Source organism: Sorghum bicolor, chromosome 3 (genome assembly GCF_000003195.3).
Source record: "Sorghum bicolor cultivar BTx623 chromosome 3, Sorghum_bicolor_NCBIv3, whole genome shotgun sequence".
Classification (NCBI taxonomy): domain Eukaryota; kingdom Viridiplantae; phylum Streptophyta; class Magnoliopsida; order Poales; family Poaceae; genus Sorghum; species Sorghum bicolor.
Genome location: NC_012872.2, coordinates 59306124 through 59330436, shown reverse-complemented (window position 1 = coordinate 59330436; position 24313 = coordinate 59306124). Strand labels below are relative to the sequence as shown.

At 48.8% G+C, this 24313-nt stretch overlaps 3 protein-coding genes across 3 annotated transcripts; 1 reads left to right on the top strand and 2 right to left on the bottom strand.

The window, feature by feature from the left end:
- LOC8068012 lies at positions 272-1463 on the bottom strand. The gene has a single exon (XM_002456083.2). The coding sequence runs from the start codon at positions 1365-1367 to the stop codon at positions 651-653; it is 717 nt and encodes a 238-aa protein (XP_002456128.1). The 5' UTR covers positions 1368-1463; the 3' UTR covers positions 272-650.
- LOC8061852 (NAC domain-containing protein 71) lies at positions 7465-9196 on the top strand. Its single transcript, XM_002458265.2, has one exon. It carries the CDS (start codon positions 7578-7580, stop codon positions 8709-8711), a length of 1134 nt encoding a protein of 377 aa, XP_002458310.2. The 5' UTR covers positions 7465-7577; the 3' UTR covers positions 8712-9196.
- Positions 14060-17198, bottom strand: LOC8068010 (auxin-responsive protein IAA5). Its single transcript, XM_002456082.2, has 5 exons — positions 16812-17198; positions 16487-16722; positions 15770-15911; positions 14998-15059; positions 14060-14501 (listed from the first exon to the last, which is right to left on the bottom strand). Exons 1-5 carry the CDS (start codon positions 17165-17167, stop codon positions 14464-14466), a joined length of 834 nt encoding a protein of 277 aa, XP_002456127.2. The 5' UTR covers positions 17168-17198; the 3' UTR covers positions 14060-14463.

Here is a 24313-nt window from a genome sequence, read left to right as displayed (position 1 = left end):
GGATTTGAGGCCATTTTTATCCTTTCGAATTGCTGCAGAAATCGACCGAGTCGAGGCAACTGCCTCAGGTTCTTGTTTGCAGTTAGCATCAGGTGCTGCTCCACAGAATGATGCCGGTTTTAATCGAGCAAGGCAACGAGGAGGAATGCGCGGCCATGGTACAGTAGACAGTACCCCGTTCCCTGACCAACTGATAGCTCCAACAGAAGGTGGAGAAGCTGGTGCTGAACCCACACAATTGTAATGGACAAACTGAACACGAAGGTCAAGATGAAACAAAGGAGAGGAAACTCTCCTAGATCAACAGTGCAGATTTGTACATATCGTCCATAATACGATAGCATACCCTGCACACATGTAATACTGCATCCACTGCGGCATCAATTTCACTATTCGTTTGAAGGTATCCGGTGTTTTTCTTCTAAGAAACAAATCAGCAAACAGTATTTTTCTGCCATGGCTTTTCACCCCAAAGGAACAGTGCTAACGAAATACTGATGTTTGGACCGATCACATAACCCAGCACGCGGAATCTCGTTTGTTTATAACATCAGTATTTCTGTAATCGAATAAGCCAATACTATCACGCTAATCTCGTTTGTTTATGTAGTTATTACAGAAAGGCGTGTATACTGCCGATCAGATCAGCGTCAGAGCGAGAGGGCGACGAGGATGGCCTGGCGGCAGCGTGCGCGCGCGGTCTCGACGCGCTCCTTGACGGTCTCCTCCTTGACGGCGGCCTTGACCATCTCCACGTCCATCTCCACGAGGCGGAGCACGCGGAAGAGCTCCGTGACGACGCGCTCTTCCACGCCGCCTTCGGCCACCAGGACCTCGGTCTCCTCGCGGGCGCGCTCCGTCACCACGCCGGCCACGGTGCCCAGCAGCTGCGCGGACCCGTACCGGCCGCGCGCCAGCAGGCCCTCCAGCTTCTCCAGGAAGTCGGCGACGGCCCACCCGCGGGGCTTCTCCAGCGGAAGCGCCTTGGTGCGCTTCCACCCGATCTCGTAGTTGGGCGGCTCCTCCTGCGTCAGCGCCGTCCGCGGCCGCCGGTCCGGGGAGATGGCGGACGGCAGCCGACGAGCCACCGCGAAGGAGGTGGTCACCGTCGCCGACACCGGGGTCTCCGAGTCGGGGATGCTGTTCGGGTTGCCGTTCGCCTCGTCCGGAGTGGGTTCTACTTGCTGTAGTGCTCGGCTGTTGGCCTCTTCCTGGCTGGGTTTCGGCGTCGAGGTGGCCGGTTTGGGCGCGGCAGTGCAGCGTACGGTGGTGGTGCTCGTGGTGGGAGCAGCGGGGAGGTGGGGTCTGCGGGCGGAGAGGAGGGGTTGGGGAGGGAGGAGTGGCCTGAGGAAGGAGGAGGCCGCCATGACGGATGACGGGATGATGAGTGGTCTGCTCGGACGACACGAGCGGATGAGGCTGTGCGATTTGGAGATAAGCTTACAAACAAATGGGCTGTGTCGCCGCGCGGAAAGAGACGTCCATAGCCTTTTTGCGTGCTGCTAGATATCTAACGCAGCCGCGTGACCGGATATTTCTATCTTGTCAGATATTACCTGTAATCGTTGTCTCAAATCAAACCATTTTGCCGGATCAAAGGGCTGTTATGTGTTATGAGATGAACTCCACGATCCGACGATCGGCAAGTACTGGTGGAGCCTAAATGACAAGAATCCATTGGGTAGCGACCTGGCGTGTAAAATGCTGACCCCGATCCGAAGAACAAGGGAGGTTTGGGCTTTTGGGACCTCTACTTGTGTTTAGGTCTTGTTTAGTTTCAAATTTTTTTATAAAATAAATACTATAGTATTTTTGTTTGTATTTGATAAATATTATCTAATCATAGATTAATTAGGTTTAAATGATTTGTTAGTTAAATTATGCAGTTAATTATTCTTTTTATCTATATTTAATGTTCCATGCATGTGCCGGAAGATTTAATGTGATGGAGAATCTGAAAAATTTTGCAAAAGGAACTAAACAAGGCCTTAATCTAGCTACGCGTGCAAGGCTGCAACACAAGCATGGAGGCTCCTAGTTTTTTCAGATACTCTTGTGTGGTCAAGTGCTTAATGTTATCCCAATGGTACCATCGTACAGTGTGTGCCACATGACAGGATCTCATATACTTGGAGGAGCTCTTTTTTTTTCGTGTGTGACAACACGGAGGAGCATATTGAAAGGGGTGGAATTGCTAAAAGAGGGATCATACGGCGAATAGGCAATGGTGAACCGGTGAATATCTGGACAGGCCCCATGGCCATGGATTGGTACTACAAACAACCCGTAACGAGGGGCAACGATGTTGACAAGGGTGGCAGACTTAATGGACCCTGGTTCAGGATTATGTGTGGGATACCTTTGTATCTAAAAGTTTCAATTTCTATAGTTATTTAAAGTTAAATTTTTAAACTTTAATCAAAATTCTAAAAAAATACTAAAATTTATGATACCAAATTAGTACAATTAGATTTATCATAAAATATATTTTTATAAGATACTATTTTTATGTCATAAAAAGTTTGACTGACACGGATTCTAGGAATTGAAGCATTCAGTGACAGAGAGAGTAAGAGTTTAATGCTGAGGTGATTCTCATATGGAGAGTAGTTGATAAAACGGGGTTGTTCTTAGCATATAAATTGGCGGGACAAAGAAGAGAAAATGAGTTTGGAAAAAATGTTGCAAGTTCTCAGTGTGTCCCAAATGGGGACTCCTTGTTCAGGTGCGATATATTTGGAGCATTGAGGTCCCAAAACAAGGTGAAAATGTTTATGTGGCGCTTAGTATATAAGAGACAAGCAGTCTTTTAGACCTTCTTTTTTTTCAAATGTAAAAAACTAAAGAAGTGTCGGAGAAGTCTAAACCTTGAGAGAACCTGAGCAAGGCCTGACCTAGTGCTAGGAAAGGGAGGGGCATGAGCCCCTCCCCCTCCTTCCTATTGTCATCGAGGCCATGGAACCCCTCTCACGCAACCTTAGAAATGGAGCCTCTCTAAGCTACCTTTAGAAATTCAGTCATAGAAGTTGTTGACGACCAAGAATGATCGAAGGACATTCCAACAATGATAAGAAAGTAGAAAGGAATTATAAGGCCCTATTTAGCTGGGCTTGTAGCTGTGGCTTTTGCCCCCAAAAGCCAAAAGCTCAACCAAAGGGCTCAAAAGCTACCGCCACTTTAGGTCAAAACCAACTTTTGCCTTAGTACAAAAATGAAAGTAACTCTCCCGTTGTTTTCACCTGCTTTTAGGGTAAAAAAATTATCCATGTCCCACTGGTTACAATCATATCGGTTTGTTTTTCTTCGGTTCTATTCGCGTTCTTTTCGATCCTTCGCCATGGAAATGAAAGGCTGCGAGCCTAAGCTTCGTCGCCGCCACGTACGACGAACCCTAGCTAGCGAGACCCCGACTGTCACACCTTACCCCATGGGAGGAAGAAAGACGAGGCCTGGATGTCATGGCCCTAATCAATGGAAGGAGGAAGAGTTGCGGGAGGAAGACCTAGGCACGACTCCTCAGGCCAACAAGCCTGACCACCATCACGCCCTGGCCGACAAGGCTCCGGCCGCCACGCCCCTGCCACGCGGGTGGAAGGAGAGTTGTGGAGGCCAGACTGTGTCTCCTTCACAACTCCAGTAGAAGGATGAACAAGGGGTTAACGAGCGGGGTCCACTCGTCAGTGAGAGATGGAGGGAGTTGAGTGGGGAGGGCTATGGATGACATGTGGATCTACTTAACAATTTTCTTAAAAGCCACAATTGCTCAGCCAAATGGGCTTTTGGCTCTCACACAGCCCACATCTCACAGCTGCTTTTTCAAAAGTCATAGCTTAGTGTTGCTTTTCTAAAAGCCACACCTCAACCAAACAGGGCCTAAAACATGTCTTTGGATCATCACATTGAGCTTCTAGGGGCAAGAGAAGGAAAAATAGGTGTCCAACTCTGTCAAACTACCCTGGTCAGTCTCCCTAACCAGCTAGGTCGGCTTCCTACGCCGCCTACATGCCCTGCTAGGCCTCCCGCATCGTCCATGACAAAATTGACATGGCCAATTTAGGACCTGGCCTAGGCGACTACCATGTGATGCCTTTGCCAGACTCGCTCCCCTATGCTAGCTACTACCTAGGCCGACTAGGCCTTGACGAACCATCCTAGCTGATTTTGGACCTAGCTAGGCTAGTCCTTGTTGTAGTCCGAACCGATTTGCTTGTTAATCGGTTTTTGGACCTATTTTAGTACAGAAAACACGAACATGGTTTGGACTTGTTTTCTAGTATATATGTCATAGGATCACGACCGATGAAGTATCCAATACTCAATCGTCTTTTTTACATCTATTACCCAACTTTTGCTCTTGTTGTGACATTACGGCTATTCGTTGCATCTCTTCGCGAGATTCATTGGTGTCTGAGGTGGCCTAGCTGATATCCTAGAACAACCCTAGGTGTGTTCCTCCTTGGTGGCTCTTCTCGGGAGGTGTTCCCGGGTTTTGGTTGTGAAGGACGAACTCTAAATTGGCCTACTCTATCTCTAAATCGGTTTAGCTGATCTTAGAGTTGCTTGTTGCGTGTGATGAGTTGTTTGCAACCTTGAACTTTGCTAGCTGTTGCTGGTGTGTGATGCAGATCTCAATACGACGTCAATAAGTTTTGGACGTACACACAAGACAATGAGAATTCACTAAATTAGGGCAGCAAAAGATTGGGCCAAATCATTGCAATTGAATTGGATAAAAGAAAGCCCATTTGAAGTAACAAAGTTGTCTTCTCTAGGCATGTTACCCTCTTCGTTGCTTTTCATTGTGGCACTCCTTGCAATACCGCACGCACGCGCCGAGCTGCCGGTAACACCATACACACATGACACATGTCGCACCGCCCCTCCCCAACCCTATGGTAAAACCATACTCACGTCAAAAAATTTGAATGTAGCTTAACTTACTTGTATTTCGCAAATGTCATTATTCATAAACCTTATAGAATAATCTGTTCGTGCGCACTTCTGCAGTTCTTCTACTTGCTTGTTCTGTGAAATCGAATCAAAATCAATTGACGATGTTATAATAGTTATTTTGAAATGAAGATTTATGCATGAATTAAACAAGACTACAATGGCTAAAAGTTGGAAACAACTCCAGCTGTCCAAGATGAAGCTACGATCTTACTCCATGAAATCGTACCTCTTGTGACATGCTACTCGTCAAAATACCAACGAAACTGATCCGTTCTACACACTTTGGTAACTTTCAATTCAAGCATTTAATAATGTTTCCAGTGCTCCTAAGGTGGTGTTTGGTTGGAGGGACTAAAATTTTACATATACATTTGTAACTATATCAATTAATATCCAATAATAAACTAATTAGACTTAAAAATCGTCTCATAAATTATTCTCTAACTATGTTTTTAGTTTCGTATAAATAGTCTATATTTAGTACTTAATATATATGTCCAAGCATTTAATATTATAGGGACTAAAGTTTATAAGAGAGTATAAAATGTGGCATATATACATATGGATAGTCGTTGTTCCAGTAGAAAACCGTATACATGGTATATGCATCTAGATGTTGGCGCCACACTTTGAACTTAAACCTCCTCCTATTTAATCCTTGATTGATTCACTAAAACATAGAGGTTGCGGCAAAACCCAGCTTCCCCTCTGTATTGGTTTCGTCCCACTGCCCCCTCAACCAACCATACGGGTCGGACGATCCACAACGGGCCGCGCAAACCGAGTTTGGAATTGTGCTCCCTTCCCGTGTCATGAACGACCGGGAACTCGAGTCGGTTTCGGCCTTCGCACACCCGCCATCATATATATGCCGCTCCATATAAGACGCCGACACGGCGGCGAAGCTATCCTCAGATCGACCCCATTTTACTGTAGACTCCCAATTTTCGTCCGATTCGATTACCCCCCCTATATCTATATGCTTTACCGTGTTCCTCGGCTCACACTGTAGTATATGCTCGCATTCTCCGTTGGGCCATGGTCGCGACCCGTTCCAAGACAGCGCCAGGCCCACAACCACCCTCACGGCCGCGGGCCGACTTGGCGGCCCACCCGTCCGAGGAAGAGCTCGTCACATCCTTCCTCCGCCCCCGCGTCGTCTCTGGCCACGGCGACAGAGACAGCAGGCCGTGCAGCGCGTCGTTCATCCATGACGCGGACGTCTACGCCGCCGGCCCCCGCGAGCTCACGGGCGGCCACGCTCCGGCGGTCGCGAGCAACGGCGACAGCGCGTGGTACTTCTTCTCCGCCGTGAGGGCCAAGACCCGAGACGGGCAGCGCAAGGCGCGCACGGTGGACACAGGGGAAGGGTGCTGGCACTCGGAGGCCGGCGCCAAGCCCGTGCTGGAGGGCGACGGACACGGACGGGTCCTAGTAGGGCACCGCCAGGGGTTCTCGTTCGTGACGAAGGTGGACGGGCGGCGCGTCCGGTCGGGGTGGCTGATGGTGGAGCTCAGCCTCGACGGCGCCGACGCCGACGACGTGGTCCTCTGCAAGATCTACTTCAGCCCGCGCGCGCGCGCCTCGGCGTCGGCGTCGGCGTCGGCGTCAGCGGCGTCGGCCGGGCGCAAGAGGAAGGCCGCCGCTGCCGCGGACGACAAGAACCCGGCTAATTCGGCGCGCCAGCGACGCCGCGGCCCAGGCACGCCCACACCCAATGCCGACGAGAAAGACAGCACCCAGAGCCGCGGGCTCGCTGATGAGGACTCTCCTGCGACCGACGACCCCGGCGCGCTCTGGACGGACGACTCGTTTTTCTCCTGGTGGATGAGGAATAAGGATCGGTTCATGGAGGAGTACAGCATCGTGGACCGGACAGACGAGGAGATCCAGAAAACCTACGGGCTCGATGAGTACCTGCGGCTGCTGAAACACCATTACACTGACTTTGGCTGCGGCCATTCTCCGGTCCTCAACTCCTGAGGTCGTGGCATTAGTAGTTATACTAGGCAAAAGGCAGCAATGCAATACAAATTTGCCTTGCAAAGTACAATGATTATGAAATCACACAATCATGGATTATACTTTGCTCTTGTAATTTGAGGATATTCTAGAATCCACTCCTGCCATATAATTTGTTCTATTGTGTAATGGGCTTGGACCTGAATGAATGAAAAGAAAAAAAAAAGGAAAAGGAATAGAACAATCCAATGGGCTTCAATCAGAGGTGTCTGAGCAACATACAGTACAGTGGGCTTCAATCAAGTGTCTGAGGAAACACTGAGTCCAGTGGGCCTCCGTTCGAGCCCGGGTCGGTCGCCCCAACTCCGAGTCCGATTCCGGCCGGAACCGACTCTGCCTTTCCGTGTCTCGTACGCCTTCTCTTGTTCGACTTCGAGTCGAACTCGAAGTCGGAGTCCGACTCGAACAGGGGATCGGCAAAAGGCAACCGCGTGAATCGATGGCGGCCATATAAAGCGGCGGTTCCCCGTGCCCGATGCCTCAGCCCGGTTCCATTCCATCTCAAATTCCGAGTCGTCTCGTCCCCTTCCCCCTCCCCCTCCCCCTCCCCTCGCCCTCCAACCCCGCCGCCACCGCCACCGCCACCGCGCCGCACCCTCGCCATGATGCTACGCTCTCCGTCGGCGGCGTTCCAGTCCCACCCCAGCGATCTGGAGCTCGTCGACTCCTACCTCCGCACCTGGGTCGAGACGGGCGCCAAGACCGGCGCGTTCATCCACGACGCCGACGTGTACGCCGCCGACCCCGCCGACCTCACACGGCAGTTTCCGCCGGCGGTGGCCTGCGACGGTGAGCGGGCGTGGTACTTCTACACGCCGCTGCGCCACAAGAGCCTCCACGGGAAGCGGAAGACGCGCACCGTGGCCACCGGCAGCGGGTGCTGGCACAACGAGGCGAAATCGAAGCCCGTGTACATGGTCACCAACGGCAACCAGCACCAGATTGGGCACCGCCAGAGCTTCTCCTTCGTCAAGAAGGACACCGGCGTGCGGGTCCGCACGGGGTGGCTCATGATAGAGCTCCGCCTCCTCAAAGACGGCGAGAAACCGGAGGCGGAGGATAGCGCCCTCGGAAATCGCGTCCTGTGCAAGGTGTACCGCAGCCCGCGCAACCCAGAGCCAAGCGGCAGCGGGGCCACGGCTTCGGCTTCGGCGGCGGCGGCGGCGGCGCCCGGGCACAAGGCGGAGGCCGACGACGACGACGACGAATCTAGCGACGCCACGTTGGATGACAACGACTACTACTACGACGACGACAGCTCCAACGCGTCGCTAGACGCGGCGTCTGGACCCAAGAAGAGGAGAGCCGACGACGTGGAATCCAGCGAAGGGACGGTGGCGGCGCCGAGTCGCCATAGCAAAGCGAACGACGAGATCTCCGGCGGGGCCGCGGCGGCGCCCGGACGCAAGGAGAAGGAGGAGATCAACGAGGACTCCGTCGAGACGTCCGCGGCGGCGCCTCCACGCAAGAGGAAGGCCTTGGACGACGAGAGCTCCGACGCGGCGCGGGCGCGCAAGAAAAAGGCCGACGGCAGCAGCTCCCCTGGCGCTGCTCCAGTTTCTGCGACGGAAATGCAGTGCCCTCAGTGCGGCACCCATCTGGTGGTCACTCTGAAAAAGGCCGAGTCCAAATCGGAGACCGCGATCGCCAAGGACGAGTCGGCGTCCGGTACTCCGCCGCGAGGCCAGACGCGTGGTTCTTCACAGAAGAATGTTCGGTTCCTTCAGTTCCTGTGAGTTCCAGGGCTTCTCCCCCGACAAATCCTGGAAACAGAGCCATGGATTTGGAGTAATCTGATGGCAGGGGTAAAGAACTCATTTCTTGTGTATTTGTCGGAAGAAGGCATTACGAGGTTTGGGGGTTAATAATTAGGGTAGTTTCGTGGTTTAGTTTAGGAGTGGTTCTCTCTTCATCTTTGAAAAGGAATGCAGGAAGCAGAGTGTGATACTGCTTGCTACCTGACCGGACCTTCGTCAGAATATAGTGCACCAAATGTTCAGAGCAACGATTCTACACGATCTGAACGATCCCATTGCGGACATGTAGAAATGCACGTCTCAGAAACCCATGAAACGACGCTGAAACTTGAAAATTCCGAGATGCTTGCTTCAGCCTTCAAAACAGTTCCGTATTTGTGAAGTACCGTGTTGTTCATTGCAACTCTTGAGAAGAGAACGCCTGAAGCATCAATGTACCATAAGCAGTCAATACTAGAGATTTATGATCCATCCCTTAAAACATTTTTTGGTTTGCGAGAACAACGTACCATAAAGCTTTTCTCGTTCCTATCATGAGATGCCGCACAACAATAAAACACAACTAACATATGCTGATCATGAGTTAATTAGGCTTCATCACGCGTAGTTTCATAATTGACTCATATTTAGTCCTGATTCCAAACAACCGATCTGACTCGAGCTAAACTTTATATGGAGGATTATGCATCCTTAGTTCAATTCGCAAATGCAGCAGAAATTAATGTTCACAAATCTTCATATATTTTCCCCCAATTTCTTTCTATTAAACGCAAACAGAAACTAAAGTTCAAGACGCCCGTGGTGACTTCGTGAATCTGGTGATCTGTCGGCTCAGTCCTTGAGAGGTATTCATATGGATAGTATTTATGTACGTGTGTACATAGGGGTAAGTGTACGTGCGTTATGAGTATCTGCATTGTGTAATTCTGAAAAAAAAAGACTTGCTTGGAACGCTGGCATTTCACATGAATCATGTGCTAATTTCACATGAAACAATCCAATTTCATAGAAAAACACATGAACTGGAAAATTTTTCATGCATCCATATAGGTCCTAATAATAATAATAAACAATGAAAGAGAAATTAATTTACAAACAAGTGGAACTACAGAAACCAACGAGTGGACCGTCCGGCTGGCTGTATAAACCGCCGCCGCGCCTCGCCTCGCCTCGCCTCCTCGTGATCGCAACTCACAACGGTTCCCAAAAGGCCGAAACCATTCCATCTTCGCCACGGCTGGCAGCCCGCCCAATCTACCGCCTCCTACCTTCGCCGTCGGTTCCTCCTGGCCCAAGCCGCCTCCTGCGACCTTCACCGGCCGCCCCACTTACGAGGAGCTCATCGACTCGTACCTACGCCACCGAATTCTTGGAGGGGGCCTGCGGACGATGCGGAGAGGACGTGGTACTTCTTCACCACGCTGCGCCCCAAGGCCCCCTCCAAGAAGCACAAGCGCAAAGTGGACAAGCGCAAGAAGCGCACAGTGGACACCGGGAGGGAAGGAAGATCCAACCACGAGGCCGTGACCGCCGTGTTCTCCGACCGCGGCGGCCGCCGGCAGCGGATAGGGCAGCATCGGCCTTTTGCCTTGGAGAAGTGGACGGCAATCATGTGCGTTCGACATGGCGCATGGTGGGAGCTCAGCCTCGACTCCGATGAAGGCGGCCAAGAAGCGGGCTCCTCGGACCTTCTTGTCATGTGCAAGGTGTAAAGCAAGCCGAATGCCGACGTGGACGACGAGAGTTCTATGGCGGTAGCGGAAGAGGACGCCGAGGGCCCCGCTGCGTCTGCAGCGGTGACGCCTCGACGCGAGGGGGCGGACGAGGAGATTGGTGCGGACACGGCGGCGGGGCCTGGGCGTAAGAGGTAGGCGGGCGACAAGGACTCTGGTGCAGAGACGGTGGCGTCATCGCACGGACGCTAGAAGAAGGCCGACGGCGAGAGCGCTGATGCGGCGACGACCGGGGAAATCTTCGTCGACAGCAACGACCCTCTTGATGCTGCGGAGAAAGCAGAACAGAAGGAGTCGAACGTTCCCAGGGACAGCTGATTCTACCATTTCTTCGCATCTTCGGTGACAGCAGTGCCCCTCTTGATGCTCTGGACGAAGCAGAATTGGAGATCCGGGGACCCCCCCCCCCCCCCCCCATCTCAGAACCCAAAGAAACAGTGACTGGTGAGCCATAACAAACCCCAGACGCTGTTAGTGCTAGTGTTAATGCGGTAGGAAGCTGAGTGCTGCACCAATTTCTCCTGTAAAAGAACACAATTACGAGGTTACAATTGAACAATTAGGACAGATTTCTTGACATCACGAACCATCAGTTCTTGTGGCATGATGGATGATTTCAAAGTAGAATAACAGGGAATGCTGGAAAGCAATGATCCAATCAAACATAGGAAGCAGAGAGCTCCCTGATTTGGTCTTTAAAGGGCACAAGAACAGCAACCTACGATTGCATCTGATGATCACATCACAGGCATACAAATGCACATGTCTCAAGAAAACTACACTAAACATTTGACGAGTTTTGATAATTCCCAGCAATTATTTCAGCCTTCAACATAGTCTCCCAGCAGACAAACACTATGCTTATTTGTTCTGACCTGTCTGCTCTATGGTTCTTGGAGCTGCAGGAAAATGGACATATATAGTTCATAATCATGCAAGAAATATTTTAGCTAAAATGAAACAATGCACCAAATTTCAGAATGAAGGACCGAATGCGATAAGATAGTCAGTGGTCTTAATTGCAGACAAGAAGAAAAGGCACCTTCCGAACTGAAGTTTCATATTCAGGCACCAAAACAGCATCTGTTTCTTCCAATTAATATTTAATCATCTTATTATTCCCTTGAGTTTGTGCTCTGCTATCAGTCAAGAGAAGTGATCTGCATACAAGCTACAATCCGTTGGCGGCCAGGATACAGTTGCAGCTAATACTTGAATACTTTGGCCTAAAATATTTACAAAGGGCTGGCAAGACAACCTCATGCAAAAATGAGAAATATAGCCACTAAAGTTAACTGCAAATATTAGTGGTTGGGAATTAATAAATTCACCCTGCGAGGTTCTTCACAGAAGAATGTTCGGTTGCAGCAGTTCCTGTGAGATCCAGGGCTCCTCTCCCGACAAATCCTGAAATCAGAGCCATGGATGGGTACTGTTGAGTAATCTGAATACAGAACCCATTTCTCGAACGCTTTACGAGGTCCAGGGTTAATAATTAGCGTAGTTTCGTGAGGGCACTACTAGTTGTAAGTTTGTAACTGTAGGATGATGGTTTAGTTTAGGAAGGGTTTTTTTTTAACCTACAGCTCTTTGAAAGGGAATGCAGGAAGCAGAGTGTGATACAGCTACCTGACCGGAACTTCACAGGGCAAAGATGATGCAGCAGACAAATATAGTGCACCAAATGTTCAGAGCGAATTCAACGCACGATTCTACGATCTGAACGATCCGGACAGAGTAGGAATGCACGTCTCAGAAACTCATGAAACCACACTGATAAACTTGAAAATTTCGAGATGCTTGCTTCAAAACAGTTCCGTATTTGGGAAGATTTGCATTTCTGCTGTATTGTTCTTTGCAACTCTTGAGAAGAGAACGCCTGAAGCATCAATGTACCATACGCAATCAATACAGAGATTTATGATCCATTCCTTGAAACTTTTTTTTGTTTGCGAGGACAATGTACTTTGGCTTAAGGGATGTAGCATAAGCAGTCAGCGCCGTTACCTTGTTCGTTTAGGTTTATCAGCCTAATCTGTCAGTCATTCAACAGTGTTTTTCTCTCACAATAAATCAGCCAACAATATTTTGTGCCACGGCTTTGCCCGTTCTCGTACCTGCTTCCCAAGGAAAAGATGCAGCACGACGATAAAACTCACCCAACATTCAGAAATTACTTTGGCTTAGTTAATCAAAAAATACAGCATAAATTAATGTTCACAAATCTCCATCTGTTTTTTTTCCCTCAATTTCTTTCCATTAAACGTGAACAGAAACTAAAGTTCAGATTATCAGATACTCCCTTTATCCTAAATTATCAGTAATTCTAAGAATCTTGAAAATTCAAAATATGTCAAATTTGACCAAAATTATAGAAAAAATTATAAAGTTGCGGCATCAAGCTCATAGATATATTATAAAAATATAATTAATGAATAATCTAATGATACTTAGTTCATATCATAAATTTTATTATCCTATCATATAAATTTGGTCAAACTTGAGATGTTTTAATCCTCCAAGATTTTTGGATACAATTTAGATGGAGGGAAAATCTTTGTTCTTATTAATAAGAAATAAATGAACGAGAAATTATTTTACAAAGAACTAGAACTACACAAACCGACGTGTGGGCCGTTCCGCAGGCTATATAAACCGCCGCCGCGCCTAAAAACCGCGCCTCCTCTACTCGTGATCGAAACTCTCAACGGCTCCCGAAACCATTCCATCTTCCATCTTCGCCATGGCTGGCAGCCCGCCCAAGCCACCGCCTCCGATCTTCGCCGCCGGCTCCTCCTCGCCCAAGCCGCCGCCTCCAACCTTCGACAGCCACCCCTCTTACGTGGAGCTCATGAACTCCTACCTGCGCCCCCGGGTCGTCTCCGGCACCAAGGTGGACTTCATCCACGAGACCGACCTCTACGGCGCTGACCCCAACCAGCTCACCGGAAATCTCTTGCCGGCTACTGCGAAGAGTGGGGAGGAGGCGTAGTACTTCTTCACGAACCTGCGCCCCAAGGGCTCCACCAAGACCCAAATGAAGCGCGACGTGGACACCGGAAGGAAGGGAGGCTGGCCCGGCGTCGGGAGCCCGAACGACGTGCTCTCCAACGGCCAGCGGATCGGGCAGCGTCGGTACTTCGCCTTCCACGAGAAGGCGGGGGGCGACCTTGTGAAATCGGCATGGCGCATGAGGGAGCTCCGCCTCGACACCAATGAAGGAGGCCAAGAAGAGGGCTCCTCGGACCTTCTTGCCTTGTGCAAGGTGTACCACTTCCCGAATGCCGAGGCCGGGAACGAGAGTTCTATGGCGGTGGCGAAAGCGGACGCCGAGGCCCCCGCTGCGTCTGCGGTGGTGGCGCCTGGACCCAATGGGAGACGACGGCGGCGGGGCCAGGGCGTAAGAGGAAGGCGGGCGACACGGACTCTGGTACGGAGACGGTGGCGTCGTCGCCCGCACGCCAGAAGAAGGCCGACGGCGAGGGCGCTGATGCGGCCACGACCGGGGAGAAACAGTGACTGGTGAGCCATGACAAACCCCAAAGGCATACTCCTGTTCTCTGTAAAATGCGCTGTTTAGTACTAGTGCTAATGTGGTAGGAAGCTGATTGCAGCACCAATTTCTGCTGTCAAAGAACACAATTACAGGGTTACAATTGAACAATTAGGACAGATTTCTTGACATCACGAACCATCAGTTCTTATGGCATGATGGATGAGATTTCAGAGTAGGTTAATAGGGAATGCTGGAAAGCAATCACGCAGGAAGCAGAGAGCTCCCTGATTTGGCCTTTAAACGGCACAAGAACAGCAACCTACGATTGCACGATCTGACAGATCACATCACAGACATACAAATGCACATGTCTCAAGAACACGTGAAAACTACACTAAACATTTTTGACGAGTTTTGATAATTCCCAGCAACTATTTCAGCCTTCAACATAGACACACAGTCTCCCAGCTAGCTCATATGTCTTCCGTGGATGCAGACAAGCTTATTTGTTCTGACCTGTCTGCTCTATGGTTCTTGGAGCTGCAGGCAAATGGACATAGTTCAGAATCATACAAGAAACATTGTAGCTAAATAAAACAGTGCACCAAATTTCAGAATGAAGGACCTGCGATAGTTAGTGGTCTTAGTTGCAGACAATAGGAAAAGGCACCTCCCAAACTGAAGTTTCAGATTCAGGCACCAAAACATTTGTTCCAATTAATATTTAATCATCTCATTATTCCCTTAGGTGTGTGCTCTGTTATCAGCCATGAGAAATGATCTATGCATATAAGCTACAATCCATTGGCGGCCAGGATACAGTTGCAGCTAATACTGGAATACTTTGGCATAACTTATTTTCAAAGGCTGGCAAGACTACCTCATGCAAAAATGAGAAATATAGCCACTGCATTACTAGAAGTTAATTGCAAATGTTAGTGTTTGGGGTTTAACAAGTTCATCCGGCAAGGCTGTAACATATGCACATAATACATGCAGCATTTCTAGATCTATTGTTGTTACACATTATACATACCTATTCCAACAGCATCAGAGCCCCTCATGATTTTGAGCTTCCGACAGATAGAGGTAAAATAACTGGAAAGGAACAAATAAGGTCAGAACTTGCATCTTGAGTGATATCTTGTACAGATATGAAGCTTATACTACAGATATGAAACTTATACAGGGTTATCAGTTTACCAAATTATAGAACAAATTTGTTCAATACCTACACGACAAGTACATTTTACATTTTTCTTTTCATCCTTCTGTTATTTGCATGTCACCGCAGCTGGTTGAGGAAAAATTAACACTACTGAGACAGTGAGCTACTGATGGTATGATGTAATGCATTCACAAGGGGAGAAATAATGTGAATGGTATTATTTCCATAGTCATATAGTATGTTCCTTCTTAATAATTGCCAATAAAATGAGCAACAGATGAACCAAACTTACCCAACTATAGTCTTTGCTAGCACCACTGAAAGTAATATATGACAATGTAAGAGCATCTCCAATAGCCTTTCGAAATCTCACTCTCTAAATCATCATTTGGAGAGCCATTTGCATAAAAATCGCTTTCTATATTTTTTACTTTCCAACAGTTTTGCTAAATCTCATGCGTACTCTAGAGAGTCATTCTCGTCTTCTATATTTGGCTAGCGAAAAACCCGGAATAGACAATGGCTATATTTGGATGACCATTTAGAGAAGCTGTTGGAGGATAGTTTTTCACCAAAATTGCTATTCCTAGCATTTAGGAAGAATATACAAAGTCTCTTGGAGATGCTCTAAGGTACTTACTCCCAGGGAAGATCACCAACAAGCATCCAGTCTGCATCCTTATCCTCATATGTAAGGACATACTCCTGGTCTTTGAGGGCATCCACCTTTGAGCCATTAGTCAGCCTGTCTTTGCTCGATGATTTATGCAGACCACTTTGACCTTTAAAATCACAGGCTAAGTAAATATCCTTGTGAAAAAAAAAAAGACATTCTATGCAAAAACTGTTCAGTGATTTGTATGGTATTTACTTTCGGTTCACACATTAATCGTTACTTGTTAGGCCATGAAAATGTACGCACGTGTCCCAATTATTCGTCCATTAGCAAAGCTACATGGAACTCTGATGAAAATTGAGCAGTGGAGCCAAGGCCGATGGCACTTAGATCGTGGCATGATAAGCATAAATTTCTCCCTGTGCACACAAAATGACTGTAATTGTGCTTGGTGCTTGTTTAGGATCAAATATGCATAACACATCCCTGTATGAGTGCTATCTTAATGGAAGCCTTATGAACCTTTGCTTCAAGAAAGCAACTTTTATTCGACAATAACTACTCAAGCTCCTCCTACTCCTTTGGAGTAAATCTAGGAGTACATCAACAAAGGACTTATAGCAACGGATCCAATCAATAAGCTTCCAAAACTGGCAGTGAAGGGCGCAGTGCTTTGTGAAATTACAAGAGGAAGGGGAACGCATGAAACAGAAGCATAGAACCGAACACCACTCAACTCACCAGTGATGAAGCAGCTGAACATCTTCTCAAGCGCCATGGAGAGGTCCTCGTAGCTGGAGTACATCTTGATGTCCACCTTCCTGAGGTAGGGCGCGCCATCCATGCTGACCTTGACGTACATAGGCCCGCCGCCTCCAGACGCGGCCTCCTCCGCGGGCGCCTTGCTCTTGGAGGCGCTGGCGGCGAGGGTGTTCTTCCGGTAGTTCCGCACGGGCGGCCATCCCACCACCTGCGCTCTGCACGGATCGACAGACAGCACCGCATCGGTCAGCCCCGGCGGCGTTCAAGACAGTAACGCCTGCGACGAATCGAAGCGGGGCCTTACTTGGCGGCCGGCGGCGCGGCGGGGGAAGCCTGCTGGTGCTGCTTGTCGTCGCTAGCCTTGGCAGCGCCGCCGGGGCGCTGGGCGGGGTCCGGGAAGGCGCGCTTGGCGGAGACGCCAGCGGATGCGGCGGCCGCCTTGGGGGCAGCCGGCAGCGGGCCGAGGGAGAGCGCGGCGGCGACGTCGTCCTCGCAGCAGTCCCGGTCGCCGCGGTCGGGGGACTCGGAGCCCGGCAGGCCGAGGCGGAGGGTGAGGCGGGGCGCCGGCGAGGACGAGGAGGACGAGGAGGAGGTCGGCGTCGGCGGCGCGGCGGCGGCGGAGAGGCCGATGTAGTCGTGGGGCTCGAGGGGCGGCGACATTGGGGGCTGGGGCGGGTGGGCAAGAGAAGAGACAGGGGGAGCTGGGGCCTGGTTGGGGATAGAGAGTCTAGAGAGAGGGGAGGAGGTGGGGGGAGGAGGGGGGAGCGACGACTTGCTGAAGTGGTGGTGGTGGTGGTGGTGGTAATAAAAGTGGCCGACCGGGAGGATTTTTAACGAATTTCTCTCGCCTTTTTTTTTCTTTTTCCGGCGGGGGCCTTGTCCGCTTGTCGTCTTGTCGCGCGGTGTTTTGTGGGTCGCTGCTGCCGCTGGTGGGGGTCTGTAGTCTCGATGTGTGGGTGGGAGTCTGCTCTGTGGGGTCGGCTTGGGCAGCGTCCTCACCAGGTCACAGGTGGACGACGCCGAGTCAGCTCTCAGCTGTAGCTGTAGTAATATAAAAACGGATTTCATCGATATTATATTTGTTTACATATTTCTAGTCGGATTCGAATTCAAATACGGATAATATCAACTATGTCGGATAAGATAGAATTAGATGTCGGCATCATAAATATACGATTAAAGTATTCGAATACGGATACGGTATCGGATGTTGAATATTCGAACTCGAATACGTACAAATCTAAACTCCTATAAACGAATTCGGTCTTAAATACGGTCGGACCGGACCGCTCGGCTACTGCTAGTGCTAGCCAATAGCCAGGTCGGCGATCATGCTAGTTTTGGGAAGTGCACGTCCTGTTTCTAGGCCTTGTTTAGTTCCCAAAAAATTTTGCAAAATTTTTCACATTCCCCGTCACATCAAATCTTTAGACGCATGCATGAAGTATTAAACATAAACGAAAATAAAAACTAATTGCACAGTTTGGTCCGAATTGACGAGACGAATCTTTTAAGCCTAGTTAGTCTATAATTGGACAATATTTGTCAAATACAAACGAAATTGCTACAGTGTCGATTTTCCAAAATTTTTCGGAACTAAACAAGGCCCTAATAGCAATTGCGCTTCCACGGAACTCCATGCAAAAACTTCGCACCCGAGCAATCACATCCGCGGGACAAATTGGCCGTCCGCGAGCTAATCACATCGTATTTAGGTCCTATTTAGATTAGAGATGAAAACTTTTTGGGTGTCACATCGGATATGTCGGAAAGATGTCGGGAGAGGTTTTTAGATACTAATAAAAAAACAAATTACATAGCTCGTCAGGAAATTGCAAGACAAATCTATGAAGCATAATTAATCTGTCATTAACACATATGGGTTACTGTAGCATTTAAGGCTAATCATGGAGTAATTAGGCTTAAATGATTCGTCTCGCGATTTTAAACCAAACTGTGTAATTAGTTTATTTTTTTATGTATATTTAATGTTCTATGCATATGTCTAAAGATTCGATGAGATGTATGAAAAAATTTTGGGTACGAAACTAAACAGGGCCTTAACTACCTTTTCCAGCTACGAGAAGCTGGCATGGCATCCATGAACATTGACCAGCAAATACGACGGCTAGTGTAATACTACGTACGGTATTGTTGGAGAAAACAGCTAGGGAGAACGTAAAATGGAAAAGGCCGCCTGGGACTACTACTACATCCAGAGCTGAGGACGTAAGGCTGTCTCCAACGGGAGACTAATTTGTGAAGTTAAATCTAAAATGGGTCTTCAACATAATACCTATAACCTCTAACAGAGTACCCATACAGAAGATCCATTTTGGATATCAGAAGAGGCATAATCTAAATTTGGGTATCCTCTCTCCTCGAGACCCATTTGCAGAGAGTGTTGTCTTTTAGATCTTATTGTTGGAGAAGACTAAAAATAGATATTTAACCTTTTACCTGTAGCGCTACCCAAAGGACAAATAAGTCTTGTATTTTGGGTGATGATGGTTGGAGATAGTCAAACGTGGGAGTTTGGCTTTAAGTAGGCAAGCTAATAACGCGGTAGCCCAAATGCTAGTTACTGTTTTTACCACTCAAGTTGTATTCTTCGGTTCTGCAGTTTTGGCGCATGTGCGGCATACCTAATTTTTTTTAATAAAGGACAGCTTCAGTCATTCTGTTACGAGGATTACATCAGACCAAATTATTATAAAACTGATCTTTTTTTGAGACTGAAACATGCATAAGTCCTGTGCACGACGTTTCCGGGTACAAGTACAGCAAATACTGTACGTTACTTGGTTTCCCTGTCCGATGGCTAACTCCTGGTAGCAACATGGAGTCGCGATTAGGTGGTGATGAAGAAAAGAGTTGGTGCAGGTTGTTGGGGTGTTTGGACTTTGGTGTGGCGCGTCTCCGGCGTTTTTCTCATGAGGAAAATCGACAGTGCCCGGGTGCTCCAACTCCAAGCATGATGAGCAAGGCGTAGTACACACGGTCGGGCGGTTGGGGCGCAGCGCAGCGCAGGGACGGAACCCGCCGACACGCGAGGTAGCCCGACAGCGCCACGGACACGTCCCTCTCCTCCCGGTCTCGGGCCCTCGCGCACCAACCCCACCCCGCACCACACGCCACGCAACCCGTTCCCGTGCTACCTGCCGTGCCCGTGCCTGGCGCTGCTCCCCTGCGCGCACGGACACGGCCCATGACCGTCTATATTTTAATATTTTATACATGTGTCCAGAAACTCGATGTGATGGATAAAAAGTTTATAGATTTAAAACTAAATAAGACCATAATCTCGAACATAACAACCTGAGACGTTGGCTCTTGATTTGTTACCATCCTAACAAACCTTGTAGTAATTTACAACACAAGAAAACAATAGAAAAATATCTATAGCCATAACTCTTTCAGGTGTTACGTGAGATACCTAAAGAACATTACAGGATGTTATACATGTATAACATACACAAGCATCATGTATATCATGCACATGGAGTGATGCAATCTAAAATTAATCAATTTGTTGTAAAGAACAATTCAATTTTAGTTTTGTTTTGATTCTTGCTTGGGAGGCGTCCTGTACTCCTGGTCCTAGGTCCACGCTCGCCTCGCTCGAAGCAGGGGAAGAGGAGTGGGCGTCAACGGCGACAATGCAGAAGAGAGGAGGACGAGGAGCAAGTGCGGCACTATGTGGGGGGAGGGAAAGAGAGGGAGTTAGGGTTCAGACGTGGGCTGGTCGAGCACTGGGGAAATTGGGGGTGGTGGATGGGGCTCTTAGCTTCGCTGGCCGGGCCGCGCTCTATGGACCGGGTCGGGCCATGCCAGGCTACCAGCCCACGTGCCTAGGGTAAGGCTAAGGCACAGTCTGTTCTTTTGGGCCAGGCCAACCCGAGCCCTCTTGCCATCGGGCCGTGCTATGCTCGTGCCTGGCCCAAAATACGGGCTTTATACCGAGCCTTCGTGTCTCGGGCTACATGGACATTTTTAGATGTTATTACTTGTTAGATTATTTGTTGTGTGTGGTGGATTTAAGGCAAGCCTTTGCACAGTTGAGTACAAAAGGCCCTGTTTAGTTCCTTATCTAAAAACTTTTCACCTATCTTATCGAATTTTTACACACATTTACAGATCATTAAATATAGACGAAGAAAAAGAACTAATTACACCGTTTGGTTGTAGAGCAGGTACAATAATGGTCTTATAGCCAAGCTAATGCTGATGTGGAGAAGAGAAGAGAGGAGAGAGACGATAGCTTGGCTCTCATGCAAACACCAAGCTGGGCACGGATGCATAGGTAGTGGTGGACCCAAATAACAAGTGTTGTGAAAAAAATAGGAAAGAGAAAAAGTGTTTTAGAGACAAGTATGAGACAACTTATTGTATAACTTGGCTTTAGGCCTTGTTTAGTTTCCCAAAAATTTTGCAGAATTTTTCAGATTCCCCGTCACATCAAATCTTTAGACGTATGCATGGAGTATTAAATATAGTTGAAAATAAAAACTAATTGCACAGTTTGATCAGAATTGACGAGACGAATCTTTTGAGCCTAGTTAGTTCATAATTGGACAATATTTGTCAAATACAAACGAAAGTCCTACTATTCCTATTTTGCAAAAAAATTTGGAAGTAAACAAGGCCTTAATCACTTGGCTTATAGCTTAGCACTTGGCTCTATTATTGACCTTGCTCTTAGTCCATGATTAACTATAATTGTTATAATAACCCATATGTACTAATGACGGATTAATTAGACTTAATAAATTAATCTCGTAGTTTACAGACGAGCTATGTTGGTATTGTTGTGGTAATGACAATGGCCTTTGAAAGTTTTTCTCTTTCTGGCATTGTTGTGCTAATGACAATGGCCTTGCTTAGTTGGCTAGAAAAACGGCTGATACTAATGTTGATATTGATTTGTTTCAAGAGAAACAATACTATAGCATCCAAAGGAACCCTTAAAATGTGGATTGATTACCTACGGATGCACTAAAGGAAGTCAACATAGCAGTAGCAGCCTAGCAGGACGTCGGTGTGGACTGTCGACGCTCGACGGCAAGTTGGCGACTGATGATGTCCCTTGCTGCTGCCCCTTGCGGCCTTGCCCCCCTTGGATTTGGATGTTGGATGGATGCATTGCTCTCGTGTCTCGGTCTCTCGAGTCTCGGCTCTACTGCACCTGCACGTCCCCTGCTGCTGCCGCTGCTTTTGCTAGCCTACCAGTTGTACTGTTGTAGGAGTAGTTCCTTCCCTCTGCCACAACAATACGCGCGCGGGCAGAGCCCGGCCGGCCACATGCGCGGGGGCAGCAGCGCAGGAGTAGGGCCTTGTTTACTTCACTCCGAAAAACAAAAAATTTTCAAGATTCCCCGTCACATCGAATCTTGTGACACATGAAACATTAAATATAGACGAAAACAAAAACTAATTACACAGTTTAGCTGTAAATCACGAGACAAATCTTTTGATTCTAGTTAGTCTATAATTGGATAATATTTGTCACAAACAAACGAAAGTGCTACAGTACCGAAATCTTTTCACTTTTCGAAACTAAACAAGGCCTAGGTGGCTGCAGGCTGCCGCTTGCCGATGCGAGGCGAGGCGAGGCGAGGCGCGCACGCCTTTAATGAGGCTATCTAACCTACAAGTAGGCTGCTGCCTTGGTTGCCTGCTAGTACTCGTGTGTTCAGTTCAGTGTCCCCCGGCCATGCGCTCATCATCGCCTCAGCCTCACAGTCACAGGTCGCACAGCACAGCACCGGCCATCATGCCTCCCGTGGTGCTCCAGCAGTAGAGCGCGCGCGCCCGTGACTTCGGGTCTCCGGCAGGCCGTTTCCAGCTCCCACCGTGCGCACCTGCCTGCCAGCTCTCTGCTCACACCGCCACAGAAATTCCTCATGTCCAGCACAAGACAGTGGCCAAAGTGGCCGGCCGGCTGCTCACTTTGCTCGCCACCGAATAAGGTTCCTCGTTAATCAAACCATCCATGGTTGTTAAGTATACTACAGAAGACACTGCTCTTTTGCCACCGAATAGGTTCCTCAAATAATCAAACCATTGCCACCGACTGCTCTCTTGCCAATTGACAATGAACAACACCTTGCGAGCCATTGAAGTGATCGCGCAAGGTGTACTATGTTTCGTGGCAAGATAAGACACGTTGCTAAGTCTGAGGTTTACAACAAGCCATTAGCTAGCACGGGCATGGCCGGCTATGATGAGAGCTGGTTTCCCCTTGTCCCTTCTCCAAACGCCCGCGCGTGTCGCCTCCTGTCTCCCCTCGGCCCTCTCGTCCGCCTGCCCGTGCCCGCTGCGCACTGGGCACTGGCTCCACCACCACCAGTCCGTCCCGTCCGCCAGCACCACTGGCCGGAGCAGCGCACAACCACCAAACACACGAAAAAGGGCAGAAGAACAGCAGAAGCCATTGCTTGTCTGTTCCTCCCAGTGGGGGCAGCCGACTGCAAAGCCGTGAACTGGCTCAGGCGCCCAGCCACGCCCGTACTACGTGCGTGCGTGCGTGCGTGCCTGCGAGTACGACGAAAAGGCACCCCCATGCATGGTGCATCGCTGCCTCTTCAGAGCACTGCCGCCGCTGTGGCTCTCTTCTTCCATGCATGCACACAAGGCCGTGCAAGCGTGCGTGCTGCGGCCCGCGGGGTCGGTGCAAGCGAGAGAGAGCATGGCTCAACTGAAGTCAACTTCGTGTCCATCTGCTGCTACGGGGTAATGGGGTATGGTATGGGCCAAGTTGGTTTGGTCGCAAGTAGGAGTAGCAGGAGCAGGAGCAGGATACGGGCAGCCGGCAGGTCAGCAGCAGCGCTGTTCTGTTTCTCCAAACTGCGTTGCCTGTTCCTCTGCGTTCAGCGTGTTCCTTTGTCTCGCCGGCCTGAGCATCGTAATTCGTAACTGCTTTCGAGCGTGCGCATAACTGCACGTCTCATTTTTCGGTAAGTTTTTCTTTTAATTTAACTATATCCACAAGAAATTGTTAATGATTTCAACCTTGTTTGCTTAAACTTGTCAGTTTCGGTATAGTGCTTTTTCTTTCATAACAAAACAACATAAGTCAAGAGTGGAACTCTATGAGAAGATTGGAAACTTAAGTTTCTAGGGGTTGTTTGGTTCACGGCCACACTGCGCCACGCCACAATGATGGCAGCCGCAGCATGGTGTGGCGGTGGCGGAGAAAACACGCGCCGCGCTCGCCACGGCCTCGCCACAATCAGCATGCGCTACACAACAACCACAAGTAGCAAAGAACAAGAAAGAAAGGCCTGGCCACCACAGCTGCCTCCGCTCCGTGACTCACCGAAAAGTGTCGGCGTGAACCAAACAACACCTGAGTTGGCTCTCAACCACGTTTTCTCTTGGAGTGAAGTCTGAAGAGCTGGTCCGTTTGGCAAATCTAGACCAGATGGCCATCAGGGTCTTTATGAAAATGGATAGTCATTACAAACTATTAGTACTATTCGCCATGTCATTCAACACTTACCTTTTAGTAAAGGAACAATATTTTTCTCTCTTAATAAATCAGCATCAGTATTAGCCAAATTTCAACCATATCAACAGGTTCGTTGAGGTTAGCAGACCCTGGTGGTATGTTGTAGCTTCACTCCTAGTTTGGCTAGAGAAGCTAGGAGCAAATTTAGAAAAAATAGAGCAGATCGAACCTAGATTGGCCCTTAATGTCATCATTTGCATGGGAAAGTTGAACAATGGGCAGTTGCGCAAGAAACTTATAATCATTACTCCAATTCATAAGTAATCAATACACCCTTCGTTTAGGTTTAGGCTATT